Source organism: Sturnus vulgaris, chromosome 15, assembly GCF_052056855.1.
Source record: "Sturnus vulgaris isolate bStuVul1 chromosome 15, bStuVul1.hap1, whole genome shotgun sequence".
NCBI lineage: Eukaryota > Metazoa > Chordata > Aves > Passeriformes > Sturnidae > Sturnus > Sturnus vulgaris.
Window position 1 is genome coordinate 889,906 of NC_142257.1, and position 13,623 is coordinate 903,528.

Below are 13,623 nucleotides of genomic sequence, written 5' to 3' on the forward strand. Positions count from 1 at the left end.
TGAATGCTGGAGTGAGAGCTGCACCTCAAACCCCAAACCCAGCCCAGCCAAGGCAAGGTCCCCACAGCACCTGCACCAGCACTGGCCATGCCAAGCACCCAGTGACACCCCAGGGCATGGGCATGCTTCAGGTGGGTGGGACTGGGAGCATGTGGGGCTGTGGGAGGGCTGGGAAGGATGGTGAGGATGGGGTCCCTGCACTGGGAGAGCCCTGGTGCCGGGAGGGGAGCAGCATTCCACCCCTGGGGATGTGCTGGGGGAATGGGATGGGCTTCACCTCCTGGGGAATGGGATTTATCTCCTGGAGAATGGGATTCACCTGGGGATTGGGATTCACCTCCTGGGGAAGGGGATTCACCTCCCAGGGCTCTGAGCAGATCTGAGCAGATCTTCACATGGCAGGGATGGGAGCTGCTGTGGGAAAATGCAGCAGGGCTGGCAGGAAGGAAATTCCCCCAGTGGAGCCATCAGGCCTGGGCTCTGCTGCAGCGAGTTCAGGGACTGCAGAAATAACTCAGCCCTCCCCAGGGAGCCACTGCTAAGGTCACTGTTTTTTCCCTTGAACTTTCCAGATGAAGGAAGCAATAGCAGAAGCAACAGCATAGATCTGGCCAGAGATCAACTGTACTGACAACAGTCACAGGATTGAACTCAGAAGAAAAGTCCTTTGTGTGTGTTGGAGTTATCACCAGATGGGCTGGGCAGCACTGGGGAGTTCTGCTCAAAAATATTCCACATGGGCAAAGCCATGAGAGTGGAGCTGAGGGCAGATGTAAACCACAGTAACTAACTCCACTGCTCAGACCGAGTCCAAAATAGAGGGCAAACGTTTGGTGCCCATTAAAAATTAAAATGTTCAATGGTATTCTTCAGCAAACTGCTGAGGTTGGGAATAAGAAACAACTCTGATTAAAGATTAAGGATGGGGAGTCTATAAAACACTAATTACCATTGTACTTACAGGGAATTTGGCCTGTTGGGCTTAATTACTTCTAGTTCAAGATCACTTGAGTTCAGGCTGGGCTGGGGAGCACTGTTGGAGTTGAGGAAGCTGTTTGCATTTGAAGAGATGACGGATTCCAGGCTGGAGTTGATGATGCTGTTCCTGTTCTCCTCTAAAAAAACACCAAAACCCAAGAATCATCAGCTGCCACTGCAGACAAAGTGAAGAGCAAATGGCTGTGAAGGCAGGGAGCTCTCCCAGGAAACCCTGAGCCAGTGCAAACAGGGACATCTCCCCAGAGCCCAGCCAGCTCCAGACACAGCATACATCAAACCACAAGAAACACCAGGCACTCCTTGGCTCTTCTGGGTTTAAGATGCAGATACATTTACATGAACACCATTTTTAGTAGGAAAATACACACTTTTCTGAAGGTATTGATATTTTATATTCCTGAAGGCATCCAAAACGCCACAGCCTGAGAGAAACTGGAATGTAAGCTCTGGGCAGGAATGGATTTGTGTGGCTGAAATCAGCCCCCAAGGGATGCAGTGTTGGGTGACAGAGCAGGACAAGACCTTAGGTCAGGAACAGGGCAGATCACCCAGCTCAAGCTGCTTCAGCCTCGTATTTGACACCAACCACTGCTTCTCTTTCCCAGTCAGCTCTGAAGGAGAAGAGGATGGGTGTCTGCTCCATTCTGCCTCAGCAGTGGAGCAGAGTTTGCCTTTGGATCTGATGTGGAGTGGGATGTGCTGGGCATGCCCCAGGGCTGGGGGAGTGCTGCCACTGCCCTGCTGACAGCCAGGGCTTCTCAGAGATTCCCCTTCCCCTCCAGCACATCCCTTGGGAGATGCTCCCATGGTTTGTGCAACCTCAGCAGGGAGCACTGACAACACTGTGCATCTCCAGGACAGTATTGTACATCTCCAAAACAATATTGTGCATCTCCAGGACAGTATTGTACATCTCCAGGACAGTATTGTGCATCTCTAGGACAGTATTGTACATCTCCAGGACAGTATTGTGCATCTCTAGGACAGTATTGTGCATCTCCAAGAGCCACCTCAGCACGGGCCCCTCCTCAGCTCCGTGCAGGGGCACTGAAAATCCCATTAACTCATTTCCAGGAGATACCTTGGCCACTGCAGCAGTAATTGCAGTTGTGAGAAGCAATTAGCAACACTGATGGCACGAGAGCAGCCCTGGGCAGAGAGTGGCTGCTTCTGGGATGCTGCTTTGCTGAAAGACAGGCACCAGCTGGAAAACATGGAGTCCTACCTCCAGAATTCTTCTTTCCAAAATTATTTCTCCAGTGCACAATAACATGGTCAAACTACAACCCAAAAAAAATCATGTAGTGATAGGGAATCCTTGCTCTCAATCCCTTTAAATTCCACCTCTTTTTGAGTGAGGAGAATGTGCAATATTAATTTGTATTCTGTGCACATCTAAAGGGGGGTAAAAGAGAGCAAGAGGAACTCCTGGCTTGTGGGGATGGTTAACCCTGAGCACACAGCAGAAAGAACTGCCTGGAAAACAGCCTGGATGTCCTGAGGGGCTGGGGCAGCTCTGCCACCACTGCAAAGGGAAATGCCACATCAGCCAAAGGACTGGGGGTGCCCAGAGCAGAGCCCAAAGCTCCTTGTCCTGCTCCTTCTCTGGAGCTGCTGCATTGCCCAGGTACCTGGACACCATCAGCACCTGCAGGGCAGCAGGACAGGGCTTGGTTTAGCTCAGGCTGAGCTTAACTCCCAGAGATGAGCCAAGGATGGGTGACTGATACACATCAATGTGTTCCCAAAACTGGATTGCATTAATCTCCATCTGCAGTGAGCCACCATGGGGACAAGCAGCACAGACATTTCTCTGTCCCCAGCTCTGTGGAAGTTCAACCCTCAGGGCTCAGAGGGCACCAGCACCTTGGAAGGAAAGAGGTGATTCATGCAGAAGAGGGAAAAGTGAAGAAAAGCAGAGCACTGACCTCCACAAATACTGACAGGCAGATGTGACAGCCAGCAGATGAAAAAATAAAGAAATTAAGCTGTCTAAGGACCTAAAAACCCCAAATCTCTCTGTTTTTGCATCTGCCAGAGCAGGTTTTAGGCAGCCCATGAGAAGCCACCTGTAGCCAGTCCAGGGACTGCCTGTGCTGAGCCTGGCCCTGAGCTGGGCTGAGCCCCTGCAGTGTGGGCTGACACCAGGTTCTTATTTGCAAACATCTCCTGCCCAGGGCTGAAGGCTGGGAAAAAGCTCCATAATCCTGGCAGCTCAGTGTGGATTGTCCCTCTAAGCTCCAGAGCAGCCACAAGCCAAGAGCTGGGAGTCCCCAGCAGCCACAGAACTGGAAGTGCCTCAGCTCAAGGGGAAGGGACATGAATGGCAGAACCTGAAACTCCTGCTTTATTTTATTTCCTCCTTTTAAAAAGGCTGAAGCTGTACTTTGCTTCATGCTTTTGAAAGCCCAAGTGAAGGATTCTTTGCTGGAAAGTTTAATTTGGTTAAATTAAAGCTACAAGAGCAGAGCTGCCCATCAGCTCCAGAGCATTTCCAGCACACAGGGGAAAGGAGACTTTCACCCCTTACCCAAACTTCCCATCTCTAGTGGGAATTGAGGCAGGCAGAGCCCCTGGAGCCTCAGCAGAGCCTTTTCTCCAGGAACACCGTGCTGGGGCAGGGCTCTGAAAACTCATCCAGGGCACTTTGGTGACAGTGACCACAGGGACCAGGGAGGGGATGACAAAAGAACTGATAAGGAACAAAGTGGTGTTTGCTGTGTTGGTGACACTTGTGTCACAAGAGCTACTCCCCGGGCCAGCTGTGGATAAGAATGTAAATGTTTAACAACAAAATCATCACTATAACCATAGATGAATCACAATTATCTGATCTGCTCCCTGTGTGTTGAACACGATAATTTTTGACTCAGACACAGCTTGGGATGATGAATGCTTGTGAAAACATTAGAAAGATATTGCACTTTGATGAACAGATTTCAAGTGATGGAGAATCCACTGTCCCACTCCCCTTCTTTTTATGTCAAACTGCTCCCAGTCTTAAAAAATGTGCACCCTGCTCTCATTCAGGACGTTTCTAGCTTCAATTTCAACTTTCAATTTCTGTGGTGCTGAGCTGCTGCCCAAGCCCTTGTGCTTCACCCTGACTTAAGAGCCTTGGTCTGTCTCCAGACCAGTAAGAAAGGAAAGGAAGAAGAAAAGAAGAAGAAAGGAAACCTCACATAATTCTCGTGATGTGCAGCAGGGAAGGCAAATAAAACAGCAGTGGCCTCCCAAAGACACAGGAGGTTATAGACTGTCATGAGGAGAAACAAGGAAATGTTGCTTCACATGGGAATAAATAAAAGCAGAAATAAAGAAATGAGCTCAGTTCCTCTCCCAGGCACGGGGAGGATGGCACAGAGGGTCCAGCATCCTGGAGGGCCTGGAGGCTGACAAGCCACTGCTTAGTTAGCAGCAAATAAACGCCTGGGGCTGCACGTTTTCAGAAGCAGTGTCTGATATTTGAGGCTTCACCGAGAGTCGTCCCACACCATTTCCAGAGCACGCTCTGGGGCCACCACTGCTTCCTGAAACCCACGCGGATCCCTCTGCCAGGAGAGGGCCTGCTAATTAACAGGAACTCAATCACACAAACCCACGTGTTCTGAGAGCCAGCAAAGTCCTCAGTGACCACTCTGTGCACCCCCAGCCCTCCCCTGCTCCTTGTGCTTGTCCTGCTCACCAGGAGTCTCTCCCGATTTTTACCCAAGTGGGAGAGCTCCCTGTGTGCAGCTGCCTGGCTCCAGGAGCACAGGGGCAGGAAGAAGCAGGGATCTGGGAATTGGGTTCGCTCTGTAACATGAAACAACAGCCTGAGCAGACACATTTCTGCCACCCCACGAGCAGGGCTGGGGCCTTGGCTCTTTCACCCAAATATCTGGAGCATCAATTAGTGACAGAAATGGAAAGATGAGCTCCAGCATTTTTAAACTGCCATGGTACATAATCCTCAGGAAAATGCCGAACCTCCTGGCCGAGTTTTCCTGTCTGTAAAAGGCAAAGTGCCCGAGGGCATCCCAAAAGGGCCGCCCTGGGGGGACGCCGGTGGCCACCCTTGCCACAGGTGTGGCACCCACAGCTGATGGCAGCGATGACGGGGCCAGGAACATGAGAAGGGGACACGCAGGGTGGGGAGGGGACAGCAACACTTTATCCCGTGCTAAGGCAGCCTCATGTGGAGCTGGTTAAGGGCTTGGATGCCAGCAGAGATTCCACTCCCCACCAGTGTGACAGCAGAGGAAACTGAAGCCTGACCCTGTTGTGGAATCATCCCCTGCACTGACAGCAGGAGAAGTGCAGGGGAATGGCAGGGGAATGGCAGGAGAATGGGAATGGAAGGGGAATGGCAGCCTAGCATGGGAATGGCAGGGGAATGGCACCAGGCATGGGAATAGCAGGGGAATGGCAGGAGAATGGCAGGAGAATGGGAATGGCAGGGGCATGTCAGGGGCATGGGAATGGCAGGGGCATGTCAGGCTGGCAGGGGCAGGGGCAGGAGCCCGGCAGGGGCAGGAGGCTGGCAGGGGCAGGGGCAGGAGCCCGCAGGGGCATGCCAGGCTGGCTGGCAGAGGCAGGAGCCCAGCAGGACACTCACGTTTCTCAGCAGGCTGGGCCGTGTGGAACAGCGTCAGCGGGCGCTCGCTGCACGACGGCGGCTTCGACTCCGCGCTCTTCTTGCGCGATAACAGCAGCTGCGAGTTGGACGCAGGAGCCTCTGGCACCGTGTTAAATATCTGTTAAAAATAATAAACAACTTGTTCTTTGGCATCACCCCGTGGAACAGGACAGCTGCCCACCTGCCTGCTCCACAGCACAGCCCCTGAGCAGCACATGCACTCAACAGGGCAGCGTTGATTCCTAAATTCCACATTCCCACTCTGGCTGCACTCCTCTTTTTTTTCACCCAAGATGCAAGCTATAAAGAACCCCGACACTCTGGCACTTTTTGGGGTGCAGGTGATGCTGAGCAGCCCAGCCAGGCCAGCCAGTGTCCCCTCCCATGCCCCCACGCTCCCACGGCTGCAGACCAGCTTGGGAAAGTCTTTGCAACTTCCAGCTACAGCTGTCAGAGAACTGAGTAATCGCATTTTTCTCAAGGGGATGAAATTTTAAAACTGCACAAAAACCCAAAGAGCAGCAGCCCTGCTGGTTGCTGATATTGGGTTATGTATTGTTCCTCTGCTGGACCCCCAGGCTCAGACAAGGGCAGTGGCCACTCCAGACCAGCTCTCTCAAAGTCCCTCTCCATTGCTGGAGTCCACTGAAGCCATTCCTCAGTGTCTTTCCTGCTCTACCTGCCCCAGCCAGCAGACAGCTGCCATGGCCAGGCTTTCCCAACAGGAAAAGCACATGTTGGCACAGCTCTCTGCTCAAGAAATGGATGTGGACGTTGAGCCATGATGCCACCCCAGCCAGGGCAAGCTGCTTTCCACTTCTGCCTTTCCACTGCCCAAATGCACAAATCCATTATTCCCTTCCAAACAAAACCAGACTGACAAAAGATCATAATCAGGGAACTGGCTGCATTTAGAAGAAAATGGTGTTTTTTTAGCACATGCAGCCAGGGAGGGGCAGCCAGGAGCTTGGCCCCACAGAGCCACCACTGCTCCACTGACAGAGCACAACATCCACCAAACAAACACAAATGCAGCAGGATTCAGATTAACACTGTGGATAAAGGCAGTGCTTGGATAAACCTGGATTTAGTCAGCAAAGCAGGAGCTGTGCATCTCACTGGTTTGCTTTAGTGTTCGACTCTCTTGAAACCAAGGACAAGCTCCCATTAAACAGTGGGAAAGGGGGAGAAAGGGAATTTCTGTGCAGGAGACACGGCCATGCTGACTCACCCTGGGATGACCATGAACAAAGCTGCCCACCAGTAGCACTGCTCACACAGCTCCAGCCCCAGCACTCGGTGCCAGCTGCCCCTTCCCTGGCACTGCCCCACCGTGGTGCCACCAGCCACGGGGAGAGAGGGGGGCCTGGGAGAGGGGGCTGCCACGGGCAAAGAGAGACCAATTCCTTTCCATAACCTACTGACATGAAAGAAGCAAGGGAAGCCATTACCTTCTCATGGTTCTCTATTAAAATTTCAATCACAATGTTCTGGAATTTGATGTCCATAATGGCAGCCACTGTTTCCTCCTGAGGTCGAAGCAGCGTCGGCCCAAACACCACACCCAGATTAGCAACAGTCATCAGGTTCTGCTTGTGATTATCTGCAACTCTGGGAGAGAAAGAGAAAGAGAATGAAGTAGGTGATGGAACTAATCCACAGGGAACCCCCTCCCTGCCCTCCCTGCCTCGTGGCTGGCACAAGGCTTACAATGCTGTTTACATTTTTCACGCTCATGGTGAGCCCCTTGAAGGCTCAGCCATGTGGAAAAGTACAAATTTAACTGTTGTGCTCCTGGAGACCTTTCAGCCTCCATGAATTGACTAATCCCACAAAACCCCAGCCTCACGCCAGCCACTGAGCCTCACGCTGCAAACCACTCCCAGGGAAACATCTTGAATCATTAATGCTTAAAACCCTTCTGAAAACAAACTCTTGGACCTCTGACACACACTGCTCTCCAACTCAATGAGTGACCTCATATGTTCCAAAGGCCAACTCCTTCCCAGCCATTCCAGCACCAGAGGTCAGTCCCATCTGGCCCAGCCAGGCTGGCTGGGAGGACAAGATGGGGCTTTGTCCCCAAATCCCCCTGCCCCACGAGTTCCCTTCTCCATGGCACAGGGACACAGGGACACCCAAGCCATCCTCCTCACCACCTCCATCTCTTTTAGCTCACAAGAGGCACAGACCAGCTCAGCAAGGTGAAGCAGCTCACGCTGAGGATGTGGCACCCTGGTTATGGTGTTTGAGGGGTTATCCTGGAGCAGCTCCACTTGGCACCTGGTCTAAGAGGTCCCAGTAGCCCAAATGGACACATGTTCTGCTCTGCCTCACCCCAAGGGGACACAGCAACAGGACACAGGCAGGCACCCCTCAGCCAGGCTGGGCTGCAGGTGCTTGGCTTGGACAGAGCTCACCAGGTGCCCTGGATGCTGCTGAGTCACACAGACGCTGCTGTCACACAGGGACACGTGTGTGCCACGACCTGCACACTGCTGTGTCACTGCTGTGTCACTGTTATGTCACTGTTATGTCACAGCTGTGTCACTGCTGTGTCACACACACACACACGTGTGCCATGAGCTGCAGTGCTGCCCTGTGTCCAGGAATGTTTCCTGTGGTTGGTTCCTGTCCCCCTCAGCCAGGCAGGGTGCTGGTTTGTCAGGCTGTGCTCACACAGTTGTAGCCTGAGGGGGTTTAGTGTCTCTTCCTTCACTTTCTCTCCCGTTTCCCTGGACAAGTGCAGCACTCACTGAGGCTCAGACTCGCTAGCTGGACTGACCCTAAAATTTATTGCTGTGAGTTTCTCCCATTGATCTCGGGGTCAAGACAATCACGTGCAAGCTCAGCACATCTCAGCACTCTGGAAGCCCAGGCTGGCTAACACGAAAAGATGCTTTCCACCCTTTTCCATCCAAGGCTCACCTGAACCAGCAAAGAACTCATCCCTACACACATCTCCCGAGGCAGCAGACAGGGATCTCATCACAAGGGGGGCTCAGGGCTGCTGGCTTAGCTCCCCCCAACAGCAACACCAGCCCTACTCAGTGCCTGGGCCAGAAGCCTCGTGCTGGTGCACATTCCATCCCTGGGGAACAGGCAGAGCTGTCCCCTGCACTGTCTGTGCCTGGGCTCCAGCCTCAGAGTGGGGAGGTCCTGGCCAAAGCCCTGGCGAGCTGGCAGGACCTCCCTCCTTACCCGTAACTCCCCCCACTGCCAGGAAGCTCTGAATATTTGATCACAGCCTGCTGGAAATCTCCAGTGTCAGGAAATGGCTGGGACACACGGGCTGCCCTGGAGAGGGCTCTGCCACAGAGATGACAACCTCAGCAGAGGTGACAGCGTGCTGCTCACACTGCCAGGCTGGCTGTCCCCACCCCTGGGTGGGCACAGAGCCTCTCCCCATCCCCATCCCCATCCCCAGCACAGCCAAGAGCTCACCAAGCTCCTCATGGCCATGCCAGCCAAGCTGGGAGGGGAAACAAACTCGCAGCAAACAAGCCCAGCAAGAAACAATACATACTAAAAAATACTTATATGGGGATTCGATCCCACCCACATCACTCACAATTCCCAGTGACATTTTTGCATTGCAAAATTGCATTTCAGACACTTTCACGTGCTCCTAATTGGATATGGAAAAACGCAGCTGTAGTCCAAATGGTTTTCAAAAGCACTAATAAAATAATAATTTTAATGATCTTCTGTGGTTAGTGAAACAATGTTCATTTATTAAAAAAAACAACGGAATTGATCTAAGTCACACAAAATTAGGTGCCTCCATTTCTCATTACCGTTCCCATGTCCTACATCACTCTAATAAATTGCACTGTCACCAGCTCATTACAGGGAGGCAGCTGAGCGTGGTCCTGGTCATTATTTCACACTGGGCTATTCATGGTTTCCCAGGCAGGACATGGTCCCACAGCAGCAGCAGCAGCCACGGGCCTGCCCAGGCACCCACAGGCTGCTGGTCCTCACCTGCAGCACCAAATCCCTCCTCAGAGGATTTGGCTTTGCCTCTGTGAAACCTGGAATAAACCTCATTGGCTCAGGAACTGCTGCCCTGCACCCCAGGTACTTTTCCTGCAATAGCCACCCCTGTACTGGGTCACCACAGCCGTGCTCCAAAACATGATTCACCTTTCACATCCTTCAAATTCCCCATCCATTACCCACAGGATAATTTGCTCTAAATTATAGCTCTTCATCATCCTTTGTGCTAGGAAATAACGCCACAGTTTCTAAAGATGGGTGTTCTCAGCCCAAAGTGGGGCTTAATGCTGGGGCTCTTCACTGTCAGTGCCATTCCCCAGCTGCTCTTTAGAAGTTTGCCAAGCACTCACTGTATTTCCCTTTTAACCTGATGTTTTCTTCTGGCCCCTGATGCACTCTGAGAGAATCATTCATTTCTGTGGGTGCTTTTCCTGCTCCCCACTTTACAGGAGTCACTTCCAGCACGCGAGGAAGCAACACCTAAAGGAGGAATGTGCAGCATCTCTGCACTTCACTGCTGCCCAGGCTCTCAGGGGCTGTCCCTGGCTTTGGGACCCTGCTCCTGGCAGCAGGGGATGGATGTGGGGCAGGGGAGCCCCCTGGCCAGGGGAATGGCTGTGCCTCACCAGCCAGCAGCTCCATGGAGCCCTGACCCACTTGGTGCTGAGCCAGCACCCAGCTGGTGTCACTGGGACCCAGCCCTGCCGTGCCCTGGGCACAGCATCACCCCCCAGGCCAGCCCCAGGGTGTCCCCTCTTCTCACTTCTCACTCCCTTGCAGCAAAACAAAGGAGAACCTCAGCGGAGTAAATCCATGTTGGGTGTTAAATTAGATTATGGCCGGGTTGCCTGGATACTGTATAATCACTGCCATGACCAAACACAATTTAATACGGGGTAATTGGTAGCCAAGGTTCAGTGCAGGGGAAGCAGGGAACAGTAAATATTCCAGTGTGGTCAGAGCTCCATGAGGGGCTCCTGGCTCTGCTCCCACAGAACTCCTGCCTCTGTGTCTGGAATTACTTCCTGCATGTATTCTATATATGTATTTATATATATATATATATACATGTATAAACTACTGGGTATTTTATATATAAACAAGTATTTTATATATAGAATGCATGGATCTGAATCTCAGCCAAAAGTGCCATTATTAGTTCAAATATCTTCCCTGATTCAGAACAAAATCCCTGAGCAAACAACCATCGGAAGGGAACAAAAGCAAAGTCTGGAGTGTTTCTATTTCCATGCCTGGGACAAACCTTTCCAATCAAAGTGCTTGTTGTGGCTGGTCTAGCAAGTCCTCATAGGATGGAAAATAATGCAGCTCATTCCTTTTGTACAGGTAAAAATCCATCCCCTGTCTGCCACCACCAGCAGAGCTTCTGTTTAATGTGAAAAGCCAATCACACAGAGGCCAGCAATCCCCAAAATTATTTGGGTAGTTGGACAGAAATTAAACACCTTTGACTCTGGACATAGAGGGGAGGTCAAAAGCAGAGGAGCAGAGGCAGCACATTGGGTGGGGAGGCACCACCAGCCTTGTTCCCACAAAGTGTGTGCACAGAGTCATGGAATCATTGGGGTGGGAAAAGCCCCCCAAGACCCCCGAGCCCAACTGCTCCCCCAGCACTGCCAAGGCCACCACTAAGCAGTGGTGCCACATCTGCACACTTTTAAATCCCTCCAGCAATGGGGACTCCACCACTTCCCTGGGCAGCCTGTGACAACCCTTCCAAGGAAGGAATTTTCCCTAATTCCAACCTGAACCTCCCCTTCTGAACCTGAGGACATTTCCTCTCTTGTCCTGTCACTTGTTACCCAGGAAAAGAGGGTGACTCCCACTCATTCACCTACAACCTCCTGTCAGGGAGCTGTGGAGAACCAGAAATTCCCCCCTGAGCCTCCTTCTGTCCAGGCTGAGCCCTTTTCCAGCTGCTCCTCACCAGCTCCAGACCTTCCACAGCTCCAGAAATGCCCCTGGGGCAGCACAGCCCCTGCCCGGGGAGGCTCAGCAAGGCTGGGCTCAGTCCAGAGGATGCAGCTGGGACCCCCCAGGCCCTGCCCTGGGAATGGACAGACAGACAGAGAGGCTGTGAGCACTGGATGGACACACAGAGGTGTGAGCACACACAAATGGGGGCATTTATCTGACAGCAGCCCCCACCCCAGCCCTTTACCCTGGACCTCACTGGGAATGGACAGACAGACACACAGACACAGCAGCCTGAGCACACACAACTGGGGGCATTTCTCAGACACAATCTAATGAGTTCTGGGAAATGCTCCTGGCTGCATTTAACTCATCCCTGCACGTTATTGAGTTTAATTGGGCTGTGGCTGCTGAGTGCAGAGGTGGACAGGGAAGAGGGGCTGGGCTGGCCCTCACTCAGCTTGCCCCCTCTCCAAGGAGCTGCTGGAGCTGTGTCCCCAGGGATGGTGGCCCTGCAGCTCCCTGGGGATTATTCACTTCTCACTCAAAGCCAGGGTGGGTTTCCCAGCCCCGGGAATGTGTCTGATGGCTGGGAAGGCAGCAGGTGTTTATTGCAGGAATGTTGTCACTGGCACCCAGCACAGAGCTGGTGAAACCAGTGATGCAATTCCAGCTGCAGCAGCACCCACTGGTGTCCCAGGCAGCTAAATCAGTCAATCACACATTCCTAAATCGTTCCTAAAAGGCACACGGGCATGGGAGGAGGTGACAGGGACACTGGTCTGCAGTGGGTGCTGGCAGATGCAGAAACAGGGAGCACAACCAGCTCTGCTTCATCTTGTGTTCAAAAGCCATGTGGAAATGGCACCTGGGGACACGGGCTAGAGGTGGCCTTGGCAGTGCTGGGGCAATGGCTGGAGATGATGACCTTAGTGGGTTTTTCCAGCTTTAAAGATTCCATGATTCCCCAGCCAGAGCACACAGGCACAGAAACGCCTCCATCCCTTCATCCTCCTGTAATGGAGGCTCTGGACATGCTCTGGACATGCCCTGGACATGCTCTGGACATGCTCTGGACATGCTCTGGACATGCCTGTGCTCCCCAGGCAAGGGCCAGAGGATTCCAGAGCAGCAGCAGCAAACTGGGCTCACTGAGCCACACAGGGAATGGGGAACATTGGGAATATGGACAAAGCCCACTGTGTGCAGCCAGCTGTGGGCTCAGCTCCAGAGAGGAGAGCCAAGCCTGAGGAATGGCCGTGGAGGCCAGTGGATCCAGATCACCAGGGAGTGACAAAACCTCCCAGTGCAGACAGGGGGAAACTTGCTGAATGCAAAACCCTCGCTGCTCTCGGGTTCCCTGCTCAGCTGGGGCCAAAGCTGTGCCTGCACTGATCCCAGGCACTCTGACTTGCTCCAACAGGACTGGCTTTCTCTCCCGGGTGGATCTGGCCACAGCTGGATGCTTGGGTTCACTCCCAGGGAAAAAAAAAAAAAGGGGCTCATGTTGCACTGAGAAGCCACAGAGGCCAAAGTGAGGTTCAGTATCTGGGAGCCAGATCAGCACGAATACCAAACGTGCTGGGACTTGCAGGGAAACACGCAGGGAGCTCAACCCTGCTCCAGCTCAGCCTTCCCACACTGAGCCAGAGGGCTTTCCAAAGCCATCCTCTCTGCCTTTGGGCAAGCTGAGCTTGAGGGGGGATGTCAGAGTGATCCCAGCCCTGCTCACCAACCCTGAGCCCGGGGCTGGCACATTCCCTGGCACAGCAGCACTGCAGGGTTCCACTGGCAGCCTGGTGAAAACCACAGGCACGGCCAGAGCTGATGTTCAATGTCACCATGGTTTCCACCTGCACAAACACAGCCAGCAAAGGGGCCTCATGCTCAAACAGCCCTGGGGACGGGGCTGGAACAGGGCCTGGATGGCTGCAAACTGTGCCAGTGCCACCCCAGTGCCACCCCAGTGCCACCCCAGTGCCACCCAGCGCCTCAGCAAAGCCCTGCTGCACGGGCAGGTTCTCCTCCAAAGCCTCCCTGGTGCTGTGACACTGCAAAAAAACAAAGCCACA

At 53.0% G+C, this 13,623-nt stretch overlaps 1 protein-coding gene across 4 annotated transcripts in view; it reads right to left on the reverse strand.

The window, feature by feature from the left end:
• Positions 1-13,623, reverse strand: part of ARHGAP26 (Rho GTPase activating protein 26) — a 97,536-nt gene that overhangs the window by 19,266 nt on the left and 64,647 nt on the right. For all 4 annotated transcript variants that reach the window (XM_088174085.1, XM_014888297.2, XM_088174084.1 and 1 more), the window contains exons 18-20: positions 7,069-7,228; positions 5,597-5,735; positions 962-1,115 (exon numbers count right to left, since the gene is read on the reverse strand). In XM_088174085.1, the coding sequence (XP_088030211.1) occupies positions 962-1,115; positions 5,597-5,735; positions 7,069-7,228 (453 nt within the window). The remainder of the gene's footprint in view (positions 1-961; positions 1,116-5,596; positions 5,736-7,068; positions 7,229-13,623) is intronic.